Consider the following 22442-nt stretch of genomic DNA (forward strand, 5'->3'; position numbering starts at 1 on the left):
CATGATCTGAAGCCTCAGGTACTCCGGATCATGGGCACTGCGCATCCATCCTCTGCCGGCCGCCATGAACAGTGAGGTATGTGCGGCGTCGCTGTGTATTCTTAGCATGTTAGCACGCAAACAGGGGTGTGCTAGCATGCTATGTAGGTCGACTAGCTAAGGGGAGAAACGCCCTTGGGACTAGTCCCCGAACTCATTAGCATAAGATAAAAGATCTTTAGAAATACTTTTTCTAAAGATCTCTTTATCTGTGCTAGTGTATACAGGGACAATCAGGCAGGGATTAGTAATATGCACCCAGAACTGCTCGTGGTTCTGGGTGAATATTTGACCTGACAGGTTCCCTTTAATAACTTATGTACATTGTTAGGATGGTAGGCAATGGGAGCTAAAGGGTATAAAGCACAAACGGATGTCATTGCAAACAGTCCCCGACTGCTCAAACACATCACAAGCTGGCAGAAAGTTCTTGCTCGTGCAAAACTACCCAAATTTAAAAGACTTCAGCTCATCCTTTAGTTTGTTAAAAAACAAACAAAAAACAAAGAACTCCAAGGGATTATATTTATAGAAAAAAAGCAAACGAACAATGAATCAGTACCAAGATGTAAAATACAACCGACCATATTACAGTACCAATGGAGAATAAAAAATGTGCACTTTGCCCTCTGGCACCCCCTCCCCGGATTCTTCCCTCCTTTTGCTTTTAGGAAGTAGTGTCTCACCCCATAAGCTGAGGTATTAATCACACAACGTCTGGTTTTAATCCACACGCTCCCAGTCCTGAACGGATGGTTATCTGGGGAGAGAGTATTCCCCTTAATCTCACTCCACAGCCAAGAAAAGTGGAAAATGAAAAAACCAGATTGGAGCAGCAGTTGAGCCGCTCGCTCGGTCAGACGCTGCCTCGGCGAGATCCTTCTGCAGCTTTGCTCCTTTTCTTTTTTTTTTTTTAAACAAAATATTGACTTTAACAAGCGAGTATTAGGCTCAGCTACAACACAACGCAGCACTGCTCCGGAGGAGAGAAAAGGGAAAAAACAGTGCAAGACTAGTGACAGAAAACGGAGATATGAAACCAGATCTATTGGCGTCTCCAGATAATCCTGATGAGGTCACTGAATATTCCAACTTACCAAGAAAGGCTGGAAATCAGCATCTTACACATCATGGTTGTCCTGAGAACTTTATTAGAAATATCATGTGAGCTGTACAAGACACTGATTGATTTCTTGAAAAGTTTTAAAGTGCTTGTAAAATAAGGAGCCGATTTGCTTCATGGTCCTCCATGCACCAACCGGGGGGCCTCAGCAGAGTCGGGACTTGCCCACAACCTTCCAACTGTCTAATGACAGCGTCACCTCCCAACCTTCATCCAGCATTAATTCCCAGCTCGTCTGCCAAGTTTCAGAGCAATTAATGTTATTCTGAATTACTAAGCTTCTTACAAGTCTGGCAATGCTTTAATGGGAGTCAAAACTTTACTATTATTTTTCTGTCCAGGTGAAACCCCCTTCATTCAGTGTCATCAATCACTTTAGGCCACTGAGGTTCTTCAGTGAAATTAAAGGGGTTATTCAGTCTAAATTCATAAGTCTGCAGTCCCTCTACATAAGGCCTCATTCACACATCCATGTTTCTTGTACGTGTGACGTCCGTTTTCAGACGTTACGGAGACACAGACACATATAGACCCATTAAGATCAAAGGGTCTGCACAAACATGCATGTTTTCAGATGGACCGCACACTGATGTGATCTGTGTGACACAAACCGGAGAAAAGACGTGTCTTTGAAATAAAATGATTTTCTATACTCACCTGCTCCAGCGCTGCTGTCTTCAGCACTTCTGTCACTTGCTTCTGGGCCCGCTCATTATGCTCATGTATAGTCACTGCAGTGCCGACCCACAAACCGGGGACACGTGAGTATAGAAACACATGCTGTCCGTGTGCTATGCGGTTGTCATGAGTATAGCAAACTAACACACGCTGAACACACACACACACACACACACACACACACACACACACACACACACACACACACACGTACACCACAGACCGGGCACGAATGGCAGTCATGTGGCCACGAGTATACAATATGCATTCTCCCAGGCAGAATCCAAGTAGTGGGTACAGCCTCATTCAGTACATTTGCATTGAGCGAGGCCGCACCCATCTGGTCGGATTCTGGCTGTGAATCTGCATATTGTATACTCGTGCCCACATGACCATCGTTCCGTACACAGTGTACGTGATGGGACGATCCACAAGTCTGCATTACGAAGAGCGACTGAAGACTTATGGGTTTAGACCGAACAAGCCCATTAAAGGAGGCACTAAATAATCTTTCACGTGATCAGGCATATTTCCAGGAATACCCAGAAATATCAACATACATATTTGGATGTTAAAGATGTTGTAAGACTCAATCAAACTTTATAGAATGGTTAGCCAAACGATGGTCCGGCTGGCAGCCATCTCCCCCAGTGCACCCACACACAGCAGACATCTCCAGTAGTGGCTAACGTCTTAGAGAAGAAAAGGATTGGCATTGTAAAATTGGACTTAACACATTTTTCTGTCCCCCCTCATCATTTATCAGGAGGCCCGCATTCATTGTAGACTTAACAGAACCGGTCAATATTGGAGTTTCAGCTGGCATTCGCCTAATGTATATGGAAGCCTCTAATGAGTTATGAGATATCAAACCTTTTTTTTGGCTCATGCACACAGTATATAGCAACCATGCGTCTCTCTTGTACAGAGCTTTATATCCTCCGTGGATCCACATATTGTCTCCGTCAGATGACCTATGTAACGAGGTATTCTCCAAAATGAGCAAAAATTGTATGGGAGAATTCTCCTGTACCAAAATGGTGTTTTTTTTGTTGGATATGCACATAGATGGTAGCCCAATTGTGGCTTTATGTAAAAAGAGAGTCCTAAGGCTATGTTCTCACTATGAGCTTTTGGTACGTTTTTGAGGCTGCATGTGTCCACTACATTGAAAACACAGTGTCTTACAATTCCAGTAAAGCGGATGGGATTTATTGAAATCTGCTTTTTTACTCAGGGTACACTGATCTGCGGTGCGCGTTTCAAATCCACAGCATGGCATTTTCTCCTGCGGGTATGTGGAGTTTTCTCTGCATATTTACGCTACAGATTTGCAATAGATGCGAAAAATACATGCATCAAAACAAAACCACACATGCATTCTTAGTGTAGAAACACACAAAAAAATGCATGTAAGCCGTATCCAGGTATATTAAAGTCTTGTCAAAGCTAAATACCAGGAAGTAGTAAAAAAACAAAGCAATTTTATTTAAAGTGTGACACCAAGAAAGGAAAAAAAGGCAGCATCAAAAACGCAATAAAAACTCATTAAAAAAACGCACACAAAAACGCAATGAAAAAAATGCAAGTGACCCGATTTAAATAAAAGGTGCAGAAATGGTGCAAAGATTCTGCAACATCGAAAGCTCATCATGGAGACGTAGCCTTACACATCCATGTGTGCGGAGCCTTGGCCTTACGGTACCATTAAACACCATAAATTGCACTACAGATAAAAGATGCTGTATATTAATTTGTTAGCCATAAGATGCGGTCAGTCCATCTTGAAAGGTAAAGCGCGAGTTTACATGTGTAACTGTAATAAGATTTGGCGTGTGTTGCTAGACGTTATTTTCTGTAAAGACTCGATGGGTTCGCTCACCCCACAATGTGTTTATCTTCACAGAACACAATCCATGCCAGCCAATCTGGGCCAGTAATTACTAATCGCGCCAGCAAAGCAACCGTTTCAGTCAGCGCCGACACATAAGGGAATAACTTGATTTTTTAAAGAAAAAAAAAAGGAGTTCACACACAGTTTCTACTTCTCTCTAGTCAGCTATTTATCACTTTCCTCTTAGAAAAAAAAATAATAAAGGACAAAAAAAAGAACCCTGGCAGATATCCTGGATGAGAGTTCTGCGGTGGATGAAGAGGGTGAGCGGAGGGGAGGGGGTATGCATGATGCAAACCATTTGGAGCTAAGTGAGAACGCTGCCAATACAAGCTGCTTGTGAGGAAGTGATGGGACGTTCAGCGAGCCAGAGCGCGGACACAGCTTGAGACCGTATAGCAGCACTTAAGCCCCAAATACATACAGCACAACATACATGGCAGAGAGCTATGCACTATAAACAGCGTACACGTGCGCAAACTCGTATACAGTGCCCAAAGGAAACCATTGACCTTTTTACTTATGACATAAAGATGGAAGTCCGCAGTGAAAAGGTCAATATTTTCCCTTAGCACTCTCAATCAACGACTTAACAGTATTCATTACTCAGAGGAAACTTCCCAAGATTTAATGGGATGAGGAAAAAGATGCTAAGATGAGCTTTAAGGACGCTATACGGGAAAAGAGACGACAGCCAAAGATTTCTAAACTGACCTTGTCTGAGGTTTTCTCTACATAACATGGCTCTTGAGGAGCAGCAAGAAGAGGAACAAATCCAGAGAGAAGTCTGTCTTCTTCCAGGATCAGAAGAGCGAGGTCGTCATCGGGGTCCTTGTAAAGTGGCTCTTCTGACTGGTGCACGTTGGTCAATGTGTTACAGAAGTCCGCTAACACCATCCACACATCGAGAGCGGGTCTGATGGAAAAACACACAAAAAGTACGGTTAACTCTATATACTCTACAGATCCACAACGCGATAATTCCGAAAGTACAACAATGTAAGATTTCACAAAATCGGAATAAAAAAAAGTTGTATCTTGATGAAGTTTTCTTTTGTATTCATTTAATAATTCAGAATATTTTCCCTAAAAGAATTGTCTGCAGATGCTCAGCATGGGGGCTGGTGAGAAGACGTCTGGAAGGGAAAGGGGTATCCTCATTATTATTATTATAGCGCCATTTATTCCATGTGAAAAGGGGAATACATAAAATCAAGTATAATAATGAACAATACATGGCCCAGACTGATACAAGAGCCTACAAGGGATAGGTGAGGCTACAGTAGGTTAGCACTAGTGATGAGCGAGCACTGCCATGCTCGGGTGCTCGTAATCAGCAGTGAGATGCTCGGATGGGTGCAGTTTGAGTACCAAGTATAATGGAACTCAATGGGATACTTGAGCATTTTAACCAAACATCTTCAGGGAAAAATGCACGCGTTCCCCAATGACTTCTGTTATACTAGGAAACTCGAGTCGCGCCCATCCGAGCATCTCACTGCTGATTACGAGTACAGAGCACCCGAGCATGGTAGTGCTCGCATATCACTAATTAGCATCTATATACAGTGTCTAATGGCTTGAACCCCCACTATTCCCACTATTATCAAAGACAAAAGCAGGGAATGGGAATTCAAATTTCACAATTATGATGAGACTTCTCAGTCCCGTCACATTGTCAAAACATCCTTTAGGAAGTGGGCAGACGTCCACTAGAAAAGTGTGGTGCTGCCACAACAGAGGAGCCGTACAATGATGGACACTACGTGTGATATGGGGAATAAGGAAGCAAAATGTGGAGGAGATTATAAGTGCATCCATACTGTGGGGTGGAGGAGACGTCTGAATGTAAATCTAGAATGAGGGACCTATGGCCATATTTATATAGTGAGGTGGCCTCCAAAGTAATTATGCAATGAATGTTAATACATTGTGGGGGGTCATACATGTGATTATATTATTATACTGTGGGAGGGGGAGGGGGGAGTATGGTTTAGATGTAAATAAGTACTCTTCCTTGAAAAAAATACTCCCAAAAAAATAAAAATAATATTTTTTACCTTGCAGTAAAATATTTATCTATATACATCTATTAAAAATAACGTGGCTGTTTAATAAATGAATGACATTTTCAGTATTGGCGCCCCCTGCTGTCTCTCCCGTGGCGGGAGTGGTAGATGCACATGCTCAGTAGCCTTGCTGCTCTGTCCTCGCTCATTCAGCAGTGATCAGACAGTGATGAGGCCATTGCCATGTGGTAATCAGAAGCAGACAGACATTACTGTTTATTAGCGAGGCTGCTGAGGCCGTGTGAGGGGCTATCTTCTCCGTAAGACAGGGCAATGTCGAGGCCAGGATTAAAATTACCATAGAATTTTTTTTTATTTGCAACATTCAAATAATAATGGTGTGCAATACTCCAGATACTTATTTTTTTTAATTTGTGGAACAACATCTTCAATCCTTTAGAAAGGTACTTTACGGGTACTTGTAATTTTTTTATGAGGCTATAATACTACACAATAATCCAAAAAGTATGGTAAACCCAATTAATGCCTGATGACATTACGGTGAAATCTCACATGAATGGAGGAGTAACCTTTAAAGTATAACTCTACCTTTTAGCAACACCGCATAAACTACATGAAAGGAGGGGCGATTCAATGAAGAAGTGTAAGTGCTAGCGCCACTTTCCTTCTGTATCTGCAGGCAACCAACAAGATTTTGACATCACATATAAGATTGCTTTATTCTAATTTGTCAGCTCAATTCTCACAATGAAATTTTGCACTCATAATTTTGCTTAATTATTAATGTTTAATGTATTCTTTCCATTGCTAAATATTCTGTAAATCAAAAGGGATGTCTAGGATTTACAAGTCAGTGGACCTGTATGGTGTATAGGTCATCAATAACAGATTGGTGGAGGTCTAACACCCACTGATGTAATAACTCCATGAATAGGTCATTATTAATATTATTATTATTTTTTTATAGCGTCATTCATTCTATGGCGCTTTACATGTGAAAAGGGGATATACATAATAGGGACAAGTACAATAATCATAGATAATACAAGGCACAGACTGGTACAGGAGGTGAGAGGATCCTGCCCGCGAGGGCTCACAGTCTACAAAGGATGGGTGAGGATACAGTAGGAGAGTGTGAACGTCCTGGAGATCCCCATTAAAGGGAATCTGTCAGCAGGTTTTTGCTACCACATCTGAGAGCAGCATGATGTAGGCAGAGACTCTGAATCCAACTATGTATCACTTAGATTACTGGCTGCAGCTGTTCTGACACAAAGCTTTTGGATTTAGCCAACAAGCTGAGCTCAGAGTTGCTCCCGCCCACACCAGGCTCTCTATAAAGATTGTACATTGCCAATGAGGTGTCAATCAAAGGAGGGGGCGTGCCAGATACTGTAGTCCAGCAATGACAAACAATAGGTGATAAAGCATTTAGATTAAGTGAACAACAGCACACAACCTGATAAGATAGGCATAGTAAATTTTTCTTTTCCATCCCTTACAGCACGCAGTCTTTAGATTACATAGCAAAAACCTGCCTTTAAGTGTCCAGTCTTTCAAATACGTTATGTTAGGCCCTGTGCGCACGCTGTGATTTTGCCGTGGATTTGCCGCGGAATTGCTACAGAAAATTTGTCTAACATTGCTGCAGTCGTTCCCCAGCAAATCATATGGGTTTTAAAAAATGCTGTGCACACACTGCGTTTTTTTATACCCGTGGATTTACTCGCGGATTTAATGAGCATGTCACTTCCTTTCCGTAGGTACCTGCGGTTTTTGCTATAGATGATGGTGAAACCGCGGGCACCAACTTGAGGAAAATCCAAGATAAATCCGCGGCAAATCACGGCAAAAACGCAGGTGCGGTCTTTCTCTCGGGTGCGGGATTCTTTCAGAGGGTCTGTTTTTTTCTTAAGAAAATGGCACTTTCTAGTGCGCACATAGTTTTAGGCAGCAAATCTCAGGTGAAGCAGCTGAAGGGTTAAAGTTTTTCCAGCAGATATTAACTTTTAAGATTTCTTCCATTAAACTTTTGAAAGTTTGTGAAGTGGTTGAAATGACCAAAAGTCTACAGTAATTTGCCTGTGTTTGTTAAGGAACAATGTTTGAATTCTTATTTCCCCCAAATCAGAAAATTCTATAAACCTACTCTTATCGCCAACCTCGAAATAGAGCAAAAGATTCCAATGAAAAAAATCCTAAAAGGTCAAGACTTCCAAATCAAAGCAAAATAAAAAAGAAACATATTTCGTATACACAAGTTAATAACAAACACATAAAATTAGATTAACTCGTTTAGTTGGAGGAAAATGGAAGAGAGCAACAGTTACACAAACACTGGATCATCAGACTCGGGGAACGCATCAGCCGAGGTAACGGCACAAAAGATGGAAACTTTCATTGTAACGAAAGATCTGAGCAATAAGTCAGGAGGTTCCAGGTGCCAAATCTCCGAAGCTGCCTCAATTTGGCCGAGGTCTTACACCAGGAAACGCCCGCTGACAAAAAACATCTTGCCACGGAGCACGTGATGGCAGTTTAGAAGAACACTGTGTACCACTGACATATAATTCCTCTCCCCACAGTAGAATTAAAAGTTCCCCCTTCACATCTTTTCCTGTCAGAAGGGTTCATCCTCAAGCCCTCGAAAATCTGTCAAAAACGTGCAGATGAAAAAAAAACATGAGATGATATAAACAGTGGGAAGGCTGGTCAGTGAGGTAATGGGAACAGCGTGGACTCGGCAAAGCCAAATAGTGTTTTAATAGTTAAAAGGCCTGAACTTGACATAACCCCGAGGAAAGATCCTGTTCTGCCCCTCAGGTCTGACAGATATCTGAACAGAGCAGGCACCGGATGTATGAGAAGTGGGGGGCACAGACCCCCTGGGAGATAAAGCTGCACGTCCTTGCCTTTAACCCTCAGAATGCCCCTGCTGCCCGCTTTGAGCCGAGCACTTCCGGTTCACACACATCCAGTGCCAAAAATCAGCGCCAAGTCACACAGAAAAAGGCTAACAAAGTAAACAAAGCGAACACAACAACTGTGACACGAAGACAGGCCGAGAAATAGACAATCGAGGACAGGAGAGGCCAAGAGAGAGGGAGGGAGAGAATGGAAAGAGGACAGGCGAGAAGAAAGCCACGAGACGCACTCGATGGAAGCTGAAGGAAAGCCGGGTCCAGCATTGATCAGGTTTCCCTCAGCTCATAGAGAAGGTCTATTCACTAGTGATGAGCGAGTATGCTTGTAACTACTCGGTACTCGCACGAGTATCACTGTACTCGGGCTGCTCGGCGGGTACCGAGTAATTTTGCAATACTCGTGCTTTACTCGTGGTCTTCATCCCTGCATGTTGGCGCTCTTTTGAGAGCCAGCCCTCATGCAGGGATTGGCTGGCAGACCACTGCAATGCCACAGCCCTGTTAGTTGTGGAATTGCAGTGATTGGCCGGCCTGCACAGCGTGACCGAGCCTTTATACCGGCCGGCGCGCTGTGCTCTGTACACAGCCATCTCATATTCCCTGCTTTCCACGCCCACAGGCGCCTATGATTGGTTGCAGTGAGACACGCCCCCACGCTGAGTGACAGGTGTCACACTGCACCCAATCACAGCAGCCGGTGGGCGTGTCTATACTGTGCAGTAAAATAAATAAATAAATAATTAAAAAAACGGCGTGCGGTTCCCCCCAATTTTAATACCAGCCAGATAAAGCCATACAGCTGAAGGCTGGTATTCTCAGGATGGGGAGCCCCACGTTATGGGGAGCCCCCCACCCTAACAATATCAGTCAGCAGCCGCCCAGAATTGCCGCATACATTATATGCGACAATTCTGGGGCTGTACCCGGCTCTTCCCAATTTACCCTGGTGCGTTGGCAAATCGGGGTAATAAGGAGTTATTGGAAGCCCATAGCTGCCAATAAGTCCTAGATTAATCATGTCATGCGTCTATGAGACACCCTCCATGATTAATCTGTAAGTTACAGTAAATAAACACACACACCAGAAAAAATCCTTTATTAGAAATAAAAAACACACACATATACCCTGGTTAACCACTTTAATCAGCCCCAAAAAGCCCTCCTTGTCCGGCGTAATCCAGGATGATCCAGCGTCGCATCCAGCGCTGCTGCATGGAGGTGATCGGAGCCGCAGCACACACAGCCGCTCCGGTCACCTCCACACAGCAAATGAACACAGCCGCGCGATCAGCTGCTGTCACTGAGGTTACCCGCTGTCACCGCTGCATCCACCGGTGGCCGCGGGTAACCTCAGTGACAGCAGCTGATCGCGCGGCTGTGTTCATTTGCTGTGTGGAGGTGACCGGAGCGGCTGTGTGTGCTGCGGCTCCGGTCACCTCCATGCAGCAGCGCTGGATGCGACGCTGGATCATCCTGGATTACGCCGGACATGGAGGGCTTTTTCGGGCTGATTAAAGTGGTGAACCAGGGTATATGTGTGTGTTTTTATTTCTAATAAAGGATTTTTTCTGGTGTGTGTGTGTTTATTTACTGTAACTTACAGATTAATCATGGAGGGTGTCTCATAGACGCCTGACATGATTAATCTAGGACTTATTGGCAGCTATGGGCTGCCAATAACTCCTTATTACCCCGATTTGCCAACGCACCAGGGCAAATCGGGAAGAGCCGGGTACAGTCCCAGAACTGTCGCATATAATGTATGCGGCAATTCTGGGCGGCTGTTGGCTGATATTGTTAGGGTGGGGGGCTCCCCATAACGTGGAGCTCCCCATCCTGAGAATACCAGCCTTCAGCCGTATGGCTTTATCTGGCTGGTTTTAAAAATGGGGGGAACCGCACGCCGTTTTTTTTAATTATTTATTAATTTTAATTATTAATTTTAATTATTTATTAAATAATTAAAAAAAACGGCGTGCGGTTCCCCCCATTTTTAAAACCAGCCAGATAAAGCCATACGGCTGAAGGCTGGTATTCTCAGGATGGGGAGCTCCACGTTATGGGGAGCCCCCCACCCTAACAATATCAGCCAACAGCTGCCCAGAATTGCCGCATACATTATATGCGACAGTTCTGGGACTGTACCCGGCTCTTCCCGATTTACCCTGGTGCGTTGGCAAATCGGGGTAATAAGGAGTTAATGGCAGCCCATAGCTGCCACTAAATCCTAGATTAATCATGTCAGGCGTCTCCCCGAGATTCCTTCCATGATTAATCTGTAAATTACAGTTAAAAAACACACACATCCGAAAAATCCTTTATTAGAAATAAAAAACACTAACAAAGTCCCTCATTACCAATTTATTAACCCCGACAAACCCTCCATGTCCGGCGTACTCCAGGATGGTCCAGCGTCGCGTCCAGCTCTGCTGCATGGAAGTGACAGGAGCTGCAGAAGACACCGCCGCTCCGGTCACCTCCACGCAGCTAATGAAGACAGCCGTGCGATCAGCTGAGCTGTCACTGAGGTTACCCGCTGTCACTGGATCCAGTGACGGCGGGTAACCTCAGTGACAGCTCAGCTGATCGCGCTACTCACCTCATTTGCTGCGTGGAAGTGACCGGAGCGGCGGTGTCTTCTGCAGCTCCGGTCACCTCTATGCAGCAGCGCAGGATGCGACGCTGGAACATCCTGGATGACGCCGGACATGGAGGGCTTTTTGGGGCTGATTAAAGTGGTGAACCAGGGAATGTGTGTGTGTTTTTTATTTCTAATAAAGGATTTTTCGGGTGTGTGTGTTTATTTACTGTAACTTACAGATTAATCATGGAGGGTGTCTCATAGACGCCTGACATGATTAATCTAGGATTTAGTGGCAGCTATGGGCTGCCATTAACTCCTTATTACCCCGATTTGCCAAAGCACCAGGGCAAATCGGGAAGAGCCGGGTACAGCCCCAGAACTGTCGCATATAATGTATGCGGCAATTCTGGGCGGCTGCTGACTGATATTGTTAGGCTGGGGGGCTCCCCATAACGTGGAGCTCCCCATCCTGAGAATACCAGCCTTCAGCCGTATGGCTTTATCTGGCTGGTATTAAAATGGGGGGGACCGCACGCCGTTTTTTTTTAATTATTTATTAATTTATTTTACTGCACAGTATAGACACGCCCACCGGCTGCTGTGATTGGGTGCAGTGTGACACCTGTCACTCAGCGTGGGGGCGTGTCTCACTGCAACCAATCATAGGCACCGGTGGGCGGGGAAAGCAGGGAATAGGAGATTGTTTAATGAGCGGCCGGCTTTTTCAAAATAGTAAAAGCCGCCGGTCACCTCCACGCAGCTAATGAAGGGAATAGCGCTATCAGCTGCTGTCAGTCAGGTAACTCCCGGCCACCGCTGGATCCAGCGGTGCCGCGATTAACCTCAGTGACAGCAGCTGATCGCTATACTCACCTCAGTTGGTGCATGGAGCTGACTGGAGCGGCGGTGAGTAGCGCGATCAGCTGAGCTGTCACTGAGGTTACCCGCGGCCACCGCTGCATCCACCGCTGGATCCAGGTAACCTCAGTGACAGCTCAGCTGATCGCTATACTCATCTCATTAGCTGCGTGGAGGTGACCGGAGCGGCGGTGTCTTCTGCAGCTCCTGTCACTTCCATGCAGCAGAGCTGGACGCGACGCTGGAGGACTGTGGAGTACGCCGGACATGGAGGGTTTGTCGGGGTTAATAAATTGGTAATGAGGGACTTTGTTAGTGTTTTTTATTTCTAATAAAGGATTTTTCGGGTGTGTGTGTTTTTTAACTGTAATTTACAGATTAATCATGGAAGGAATCTCGGGGAGACGCCTGACATGATTAATCTAGGATTTAGTGGCAGCTATGGGCTGCCATTAACTCCTTATTACCCCGATTTGCCAACGCACCAGGGTAAATCGGGAAGAGCCGGGTACAGCCCCAGAACTGTCGCATCTAATGTATGCGGCAATTCTGGGCGGCTGCTGACTGATATTGTTAGGGTGGGGGGCTCCCCATAACGTGGAGCTCCCCATCCTGAGAATACCAGCCTTCAGCCGTATGGCTTTATCTGGCTGGTATTAAAATTGGGGGGACCGCATGCCGTTTTTTTTAATTATTTAATTATTTATTTCACTGCACAGTATACACACACCGGCTGCTGTGATTGGTTGCAGTGAGACAGCTGTCACTCAGTGTGGGAGCGTGTCTCACTGCAACCAATCATAGGCGCCGAAAAGCAGGACAGCAGAGAATACGAGATTGATTAATGAGCGGCCGGCTTTTTCAAAAGAGGAAAAGCCACCGGAGTTTGAACAGCTGTGCAGCGCCGCGGCAGTGATCGGGGAACGGTAAGTAAGAGAGAGGGGGGGGGAACTGACCGACAGACTGTGAGAGGGGGACAGACAAGACAGAGAGAGACAGACCGACGGACTGAGGGAGATAGAATAAAAAAAAAAAAATGACCGACATCGCTAGTAAAAAGCACAAAACGTGCGTTTTGGACATCGGAGTGCCACACAAGGTTTTCATGTAAAATCTTTCATGTATTAATCTCAAAAAGTAACATACACCAGCTCTATCTCACTATTGGGTATGTGCCCTTAACATTTCCGCCATGAAAATTCATTTTGGTGTCATTTTGGAAGGTTTTCTGGTGAGTCCGTAAAAATGGCGTAAAACTCGGACAAAATTGTTCACAGCTGTGACTTTTGAGTGATAAATGCTTCAAGGGGTCTTCCCCATGCTGATGCCATGTCATTTGAGCACTCTTCTGAGACTTTTGTGACATTTTTAGGGTTTCTCCATGCTGCCGGGGGGTCATTTCACAAAAATACTCGGGTCTCCCATAGGATAACATTGGGCTCGGTGCTCGGGCCGAGTACACGAGTATCTTGGGAGGCTCGGCCCGAGCTTCGAGCACCCGAGCTTTTTAGTACTCGCTCATCACTACTATTCACCTCTCCTGAGCGCTCAGCACAGTGAGGAACAGTTACCAGCTGAGAGCCTGACCTCTGCCAGCCATAAGCACAGGTTGTGTATAATAAAGCAGGAATATGGGGTAATAAAAAGACTAATGTTCACACAATGAATCACAGGCGCATAATCAGATTAACTATACTACACCTAAAGGCCCAGTCACACACAACGACTTACCAGCGATCCCGAAAACGATGCGACCTGATAGGGATCGCAGGTAAGTCGCTGGGAGGTCGCAGGTGAGATGTCACACAGTCAGATCTTACCAGCAATGCAGGAACGATACAGGTTGCAGTAGCGACCTGTATAACGATCTCGGCAGTCACTGTGACCCTGTCACACAGTGTCACACACACCGATGCTTCCTGCCCAGCAGGACATCGCCTTTGAAGAAAATGGCCTGGACCATTCAGCAATGACTAGAGATCTCACAGCAGGGGCCTGATCGCTGGTAGGTGACACACATAACAAGATCGCTAACGGGATCGCTACTGCGTCACAGAAACCGTGACTCAGCTGCGATCTCGTTATGTGTGACGGTACCTTAACGGGAAAGAACATCCAAAGGTGGACTAGAAGGTTTAGGGGAGAAGAGGTTTCAAGTTCAGAGAGGTCCTCCAAATCATTTATCCCAGAGATACCACTAATATAGCAATACCCAGGTATATGTCGTGTATCGCTGCACCTCCCAACATGCTTTTGCTCTGAGCTAAACGCCAATTTTTCACCAAATTATATCAAATTGGATGCTATGGAGAAAACCTGTAAACAGATCTGAACAGTTTAGTCAGGGTGCAAAGAAACTAGTCTGTCCAGTGACTCGAGACTTCCACATCAGAAAAAAATGTTACTTTAAGAAGATGTTGCACAGAATAAGGTCACCTTCACATTTGCATTTCTGAAAGCCATGTGTCTATTCAGCTTAAGGACCAACTCTGTGCAACCCTGTCCCGTCCACTGACTGGCAGCTTTCTGCCTATGCACAGTGTGCACAAAAAGCTGCCAATCAGTGGAAGGAGAGTGGTTATATAGCGCGCAGCATTCAGAGAGCTGCAAGATCTGCAGCAGATAAACCAGGGATTTTTATTAAAATGACATCAAGCAGACCAAAGATATATTACTGGAATCCCGGTCTCAGCCCCTGTATCATGCTACTCTCAGATTAAACAGCAAAAACCTACGGACATGTTCCCTTTACATTGGATCTATTAGAAAACTGATACAAACAGAAGCAGAGGGGCCCCACTGATTATTATGAGGTCCATTTGAGTTCTGTTCTTTGTAAGTTTTTAGAACTGAAGAGCGCTCTGCCTGATACACTTTATCTTCCATTGTAAAAACTAACAAAGAGGAACTCAGACGGACCCCATATTAATCAATGGGCCCCTGTGCTTCGGTTTCCATCAATGCATAGATCAGTTTGGGGCATGAATTCAGTTTTGTCAGTTTCTAAAACAAAATACTCAAATGTAAACCCAGCATTGGAAAAAATTCTGTTTTCTTCAGAATATAATGCAACATTTCCCTAAGGTTCACTGCCATGGAAGCCCATTTTAAGAATAGAAATAAAAAGAAAAATTTGGAAATCACGTCAGACCTGGTAGCCACAGCAGTCACCATTTCTTGAGAAGTTTAAGGCTCTGTGCCCACACTGCGCTTTTGCTGCTTTTTTCATGCATTTTTTTCTTGCATATTTTAATCAATACTGCAAGAAAAACGCTTTCCAGCAAAGTCTATGAGAATCCTGATTTCCTGTGCACACGCTGCTTCTTTTTTCTTGCCGATTTTGTTGCTGACAAAAGAAGCAGCATGTCAATTCTTTGGCCATGTGCCCATGGGACTCTGTACCGCGGACAACCTGCGGATTTATCTGGATTTTCTAGATAAATCCGCAGGTTTCAGCATGTACAGATACTCCCCATGTTATCCTACGGGACATGGGGAGTGCTGTGTCAATGCTGCAGTATGTGCGGCTGCGGATGTCCCGCAGCCGCACATAACTGCATGTCAATTATTCCTGCGGAAATACCTGCGGAATTTCCGGCCCAGGACTTCCGCAGGTAAGCAGCATGAATGTCCACAGGTTTACTGCAGCCATTTCCGGGGAAAAGCTGCGGGAAACCTGCGGACGGGCAAACTCCGGTGGGCACACAGTCTTTCTGTGTTTTTTACTGCGTTTATATAATCCCCTGCAGTGCTCATACTTGATCACTGCAGTGGATTATATCTGTCAAAGCCGCACTCGTAGCACTGACTGATCGCCTCACACTCCATGCATGGTCTGTAAGGCGATCTGTAGCTCAGTAACCTGGGGTTGTCATGGTCACGACCCAGAGTGGTCATGGCAGCGATCATACTCTATGATCGCATTACAGGAACCCAATTACAAGGGAGAGGTAAGCGATCCCTCTCCCTGCCTCCTGAATGCTGCGACTGCATGGATTGCAGCATTCAGAGGGTTAAACTACCAGAAGCAGCACCGGCACCATTCCAGGCAGTGAGAGCAGGGTCCTCGCTGTAACATCAGCAAAAGACCCAGTGGTGATTGTGGGGGCAGGACACAGCGCAGGAACCCCCGCGAATGCCGTGACTAAAAAAATCATGAAAAACACATAGAAAAAAAATGTGCAAATGCGATAAAAAAACGCACGTTTTTTTTTTTCTTGTGCATTTTTCCTGACAAAACATGCAGATTTGTGTGCAGAAAATCTGCTACATGGGCACATACCCTAAGGGGTACTTTGCACACTACGCCATCGCAAGCCAATGCTTGCGATGCCGAGCGCGATATTACCCGCCCCCGTTGCAGCAGCGATATCTTGTGATTGCTGCCGTAGCGAACATTATCGCTATGGCAGCTTCACATGCACTGACCTGCCCTGCGACGTCGCTCTGGCCGGCGACACACCTCCTTCCTAAGGGGGTGGGTCGTGCGGCGTCACACGGCAGGCGGCCAATAGAAGCTGAGGGGCGGAGATAAGCGGGACGTAAAGATCCCGCCCACCTCCATCCTTCCGCACAGCCAGCGGGAGCCGCGGTGACGCAGGTAAGCTGATGTTCCTCACTCCTGCGGCTTCTCACACAGCGATGTGTGCTGCCGCAGGAACAAGGAACAACATCGTACCGTCGCTGCTGCGCAATTATGATTATCGATGATACGATTACGACGCTTTTGCGCTCGTTAATCGTATCAAAAACGCTTTACACACTACAATATCAACAGCGACGCCGGATGTGCGTCACTTTCGATTTGACCCCACCGACATCGCAGCTGCGATGTCGTAGTCTGCAAAGTGCCCCTAAGGACCAATGTACACAATCAGGGTTTGATCATTGTCACAGACTGCTGCGTTCTCCTGCGGAGAACACTCTAGACTTCGCAGGTCCAGATCGTGTGCACCCACCATAAGTCCTGCCCCCAATAGGACACCTCCTGGATTTACACACACATCTATCTACATATATTTAGATGAAGAAAAAAAAAATAAGAGTGTTAGCTGTGAATGGACTCCATCAAGTTCACAAACATATGAAACTGAATGAGTAAACCCTATGTTTAATATTTCTTCGTATTATAAGAAAACCTGCTCTGGCAAGAAAGTATTACCACCCAGTGACTAAACTACTGGGAATAAGGTTCCACTAGATATTTTAGCAAATACAATGAAAACACGCCTATGTATAAATCCCAGACAAAGTAAGCTTACTCTCACTCTAATCAGACAGTGTCCCTATGATAGAAAGTAAAAATTCTAAGTCCTATAAGCGTGCCAACTAAGATTTATTAGGCACATAAAGTAGTCAAACATTGTGCCAATTTCTACTATTTGTCATGGATTCTCTGGCACAACACAAAACCCAGACACCAGCACATATCTAATCATGCTCTTGGTTATTTATTATTCTTGGATTTTTGGGGGAACAAGAAGAAAAAGGCAATTTAATGCGGTAAACTAACAAAAATGATAAGCAAAGGGAAAAAACTACAGCCGTTGTGTAGGGAAATAGAGAGCTGGTAGAGGCAGGAATAGAGTGCACGCTCTATCTCTTCAGGGTCATTTATTTTGGTGCAATGTGGAGAATATTTCCTTACATCATTTGGCGCCACAGACGTTTCATCTAAGTCAGGGTTTGCAACTGCATATGGACGGCTTTATGAATATATGTATACATGTATGTATCTACTAGCATGTGTCCAGCTATATATAGGGTACAGACCAAAAGTTTGGACACACCTTCTCATTCAAAGAGTTTTATTTATTTTCATGACTCTGGAAGTTGTTGATTCACATTGAAAGCATCAAAACTATGAATTAACACATGTGGAATGAAATAATTTACAAAAAAAGTGTGAAACAACTGAAAATATATCTTATATTCTAGGTTCTTCAAAGTAGCCACCTTTTGCTTTGATTACTACTTTGCACACTCTTGGCATTCTCTTGATGAGCTTCAAGAGGTAGTCACCGGAAATGGTTTTCACTTCACAGGAGTTCCCTGTCAGGTTTAATAAGTGGGATTTCTTGCCTTATAAATGGGGTTGAGACCATCAGTTGTGTTGTGCAGAAGTCTGGTGGATACACAGCTGATAGTCCTACTGAATAGACTGTTAGAATTTGTATTATGGCAAGAAAAAAGCAGCTAAGTAAAGAAAAACGAGTGGCCATCATTACTTTAAGAAATGAAGCTCAGTCAGTCCGAAAAATTGGGAAAACTTTGAAAGTGTCCCCACGTGCTGTGGCAAAAACCATCAAACGCTACAAAGAAACTGGCTCACATGAGGACCACCCCAGGAAAGGAAGACCACTAGTCACCTCTGCTGCGGAGGATACGTTTATCCGAGTCACCAGCCTCAGAAATCGCAGGTTAACAGCAGCTCAGATTAGAGACCAGCGTGTCTTTGTGCGACGCAGAAAAGGTGAACGGATGGACTCTACATGCCTGGTTCCCACCGTGAAGCATAGAGGAGGAGGTGTGGTGGTGCTTTGCTGGTGACACTGTTGGGGATTTATTCAAAATTGAAGGCATACTGAACCAGCATGGCTACCACAGCATCTTGCAGCGGCATGCTATTACATCCGGTTTGCGTTTAGGTAGACCATCATTCATTTTTCAACAGGACAATGACCCCAAACACACCTCCAGGCTGCGTAAGGGCTATTTGACTAAGAAGGAGAGTGATGGGGTGCTATGCCAGATGACCTGGCTTCCACAGTCACCAGACCTGAACCCAATCGAGATGGTTTGGGGTGAGCTAGACCGCAGAGTGAAGGCAAAAGGGCCAACAAGTGCTAAGCATCTCTGGGAACTCCTTCAAGACTGTTGGAAGACCATTTCCGGTGGCTACCTCTTGAAGCTCATCAAGAGAATGCCAAGAGTGTGCAAAGCAGTAATGAAAGCAAAAGGAGGCTAGTTTGAAGAACCTAGAATATAAGACATTTTCAGTTTCACACTTTTTTGTTAAAGGGAACCTGTCACCAGAATTTTCGCTATTAAATTAAAAGAATCCCCTTCTGCAGCTCATGAGCTGCATTCTATAAAGGTTCATCTTGCTACTGACCCCCCTTTCAGACCTACATAACTTTATAAAACCTTACCTTTTGCTATGGTAATGAGGTTTGTTGGGCCCAGGGCCGGGCTGTATTTCGTCTGTTATCCCCCCTCCTGCCGCTGTTCGCCGTCACCCAGTGTTCATTTACATAGATGAGGCCACCACCATCATCTTCCGCAGTGCTCCGGAAGTCTCGCGCATGCGCAGTGGCACTATAACAGGACTGAGCCCTGTTTTCAAAAAAGATGGGTAATAGGTAACGGGGATGATAAAAATAAGCAATGACCAGAGCAAGCGCCTAACGGTAGAGGCAGAGGTAAAAGCGCGGGCATGAGATTATGGACGGGTACTTGGTTGACGCTGGTGATGACATACACAGCGCCGCCCATAATCTCGCGCCTGCGCAATAACATCCCCGGCGCTCGCGTTTTGAAAACAGTGCTCAGTCCCGCGATAGTGTAACTGCGCATGCGGAGACTTTCTCATTTATGTAAATGAACACTGGGGGACGGCGAACAGAGGCAGGAGGGGGGATAACAGACGAAATACAGCCTGCCCCCGGGGCCAACAAACCTCATTACCATAGCAAAAGGTAATATTTATAAAGTTGTTATTTATGTCTGAAAGGGGGGCTAGTAGCAAGATGAACCTTTATAGAATGCAGCCCATGAGCTGCAGAAGGGGATTCTTTTAGTTTAATAGCGAAAATTCTGGTGACAGGTTCCCTTTAAGTATTTCATTCCACATGTGTTAATTCATAGTTTTGATGCCTTCAATGTGAATATACAATTTTCAGTCATGAAAATAAAGAAAACTCTTTGAATGAGAAGTGTCCAAACATTTGGTCTGTACTGTATATCAATGGGAAAGGTTTTTGCATTGAACAGTCATACTTTGATCCAAAAACACAGAAAGCATCACATTTTGTGGAAACTATTTTCTCTGATGATGACCCCTTCAGACTGTTTCGGACACTTTGAAGAATGATTGTTCAAAGAAGAAAAAGTGAGTCCTGTGTCATGGTGACAGTAAAGCCTCCCGAGATCATTCATGTGTGAGGTTGAATTTCATCCAAGGGAGTAGGATCACTAGCAATTTTACCCTAAAAAAACTGCCATGACAAACAAACGGGATCTAATCATCCTCCAAAAGCAACTTCTCCCAATGATCCAAGACCCGTTTTCTGATGAACAATTGCTGTTTCCAGCATGATGGAGATTATGTCACAAGGCAAAAGTGAAATGTTGAGTCCACATCCAGGAAACTCCCCAGATCTCAATTCCATTGAGAACTTGTGGACAATCCTCAAATATCTGGTGGATGAACTAAGGACAAAATTGTGATCAACTCTAAAGTATTCATAAAGTACTGATTAGACAAGAATGGGTCATCAGTCCATCAGGATTTGGCCCAGAAGTCGATACACATTTGCCCGGGCAAATCGCGGAAGTCTTTAAAAATAAGGATCAACAGTGCAAATATTGAGACTATAAACTTGATGTATTTGTCAATAAAAGTTTAAAAACTTCTGAAAAGCCAATATAATTGTACTTGGATAACCATAGAAACATCTCACAGATCTAAAAGAACAAATATCAAATCTTGTTAAAATCAAAATTTGGTTCAGTCTCAAAACATTTTGCCACTTATACTTACTGAATTCAGGTATTAATATGAAAGTTCTTCATAAGGCTACTTTCACACTTGCGTTGAACGGCATCCGTTGCATTGTGTTGTGTGACGCATGCCTTGCAAATAGTGTGATATAAAGGCAACGGATTCCTGGGAAATAACGCGTTGCGTTAAGTTTTCTAGCCGTGAGCGAGAGAGAGCATCATCATCACACACCCTTGCACTACCGCACTCATCATCATCATACACACCCGGCACTACCGCCTGCATCATCATCACCGCACATGCAGGCACTAGCGCATGTATCATCATCACGGCACACGCAGGCGCTACCGCACCCATCATCACCACACACACACAGGCATTACCTCAGTGACGTTCCCGCTGACAGCGCGACTCCCTTCAGTTTCTGCGTGGAGCTCACAGGAGTGGCGGTGTTCTACTGCCGCTCCTGTCAGCTTCATGTTGCAGAGCTGGAGGCTTCGTGGGACCTTGTGTGGATTACGCCGGACCTGGAGGGGTATTTGGGGATTTTAATAAAGTGGTGAAAGAGGGTGTTTTTTTTGTCTTTTATTCCAAATAAAGTATTTTTTCGGGTGTATGTGTTTATTTACTTTCACTTACAGGTTAATCATGGAATGTGTCTCATAGACGCCTGCCATGATTAACCTAGGACTTAGTGGCAGCTATGGGCTGCTGCCATTAACTCCTTATTACCTCGATTGCCACGGCACCAGGGCAATTCGGGATGAGCCGGGTAAAGTCCCGGGACTGTCGCATTTAATGGATGAGGCAATTCCGGGCGGCTGCTGACTGCTAGTTTTAGGCTGGGGGGCTCCCCATAACGTGGGGCTCCCCATCCTGAGAATACCAGCCTTCAGCCGTGTGGTTTTACATTGGCTGATATCAAAATTGGGGGGGACCACACGTCGTTTTTTTTTTAAATTTATTTATTTATTGTACTCCACGATATAGACCCGCCCACCGGCGGCTGTGATTGGTTGCAGTAAGACAGCTGTCACTCAGCGTGGAAGCGTGTCTGACTGCAACCAATCATAGGCGCCGGTGGGCGGGGAAAGCAGTGAATACTAGATGGAATAATGAGTGGTTGGCATTTTCAAAAGCCGGATAAGCCGCCAGAGGAGTGTGACAGCTGTGCTGCGCCGCGCCGGTGATCGGTGAGTATGAGAGTGGGGGGGAGAGACCAGGAGTAATTTTAAACGATTTAGATCGTTCTGCTGGACATGCTGAGCATGCGCAGTAGAATGTGACGGAATCTGTCAGCGGATTCCGCCGCTTAGTGCATTGCAGCAGAATCCGCCCTCATAGACAATCATTAGACACCTTGGCGGATTCTAACGGAATCCGTGAAAGTGCGTTATTTTAATGACCCAAAAAACGCTACATGCAACGTTCCTTCCGCCGGACGCTGCATCAAAATAACGACGCAGCGTCGTCCAGCGGATGCAACGCAGAATCTTGTGTTCAGTGCGTCGCCAATACAAGTCTGTGGAGAATTGCACAGTGCGTTAACTGACTGCGCTATTCTCCATAGCGGAGAACTGCGCTGAATGC

At 45.1% G+C, this 22442-nt stretch overlaps 1 protein-coding gene across 1 annotated transcript in view; it reads right to left on the bottom strand.

Moving 5' to 3' along the window:
- The window catches only part of SMG6 (SMG6 nonsense mediated mRNA decay factor), a 420134-nt gene that overhangs the window by 160413 nt on the left and 237279 nt on the right, over positions 1-22442 (bottom strand). Inside the window, exon 13 of the mRNA XM_075335342.1 lies at positions 4449-4650. Coding sequence (XP_075191457.1) covers positions 4449-4650 — 202 coding nt within the window. The remainder of the gene's footprint in view (positions 1-4448; positions 4651-22442) is intronic.

The sequence above is a fragment of the Anomaloglossus baeobatrachus genome, chromosome 2 (assembly GCF_048569485.1).
Source record: "Anomaloglossus baeobatrachus isolate aAnoBae1 chromosome 2, aAnoBae1.hap1, whole genome shotgun sequence".
Lineage (NCBI taxonomy): Eukaryota > Metazoa > Chordata > Amphibia > Anura > Aromobatidae > Anomaloglossus > Anomaloglossus baeobatrachus.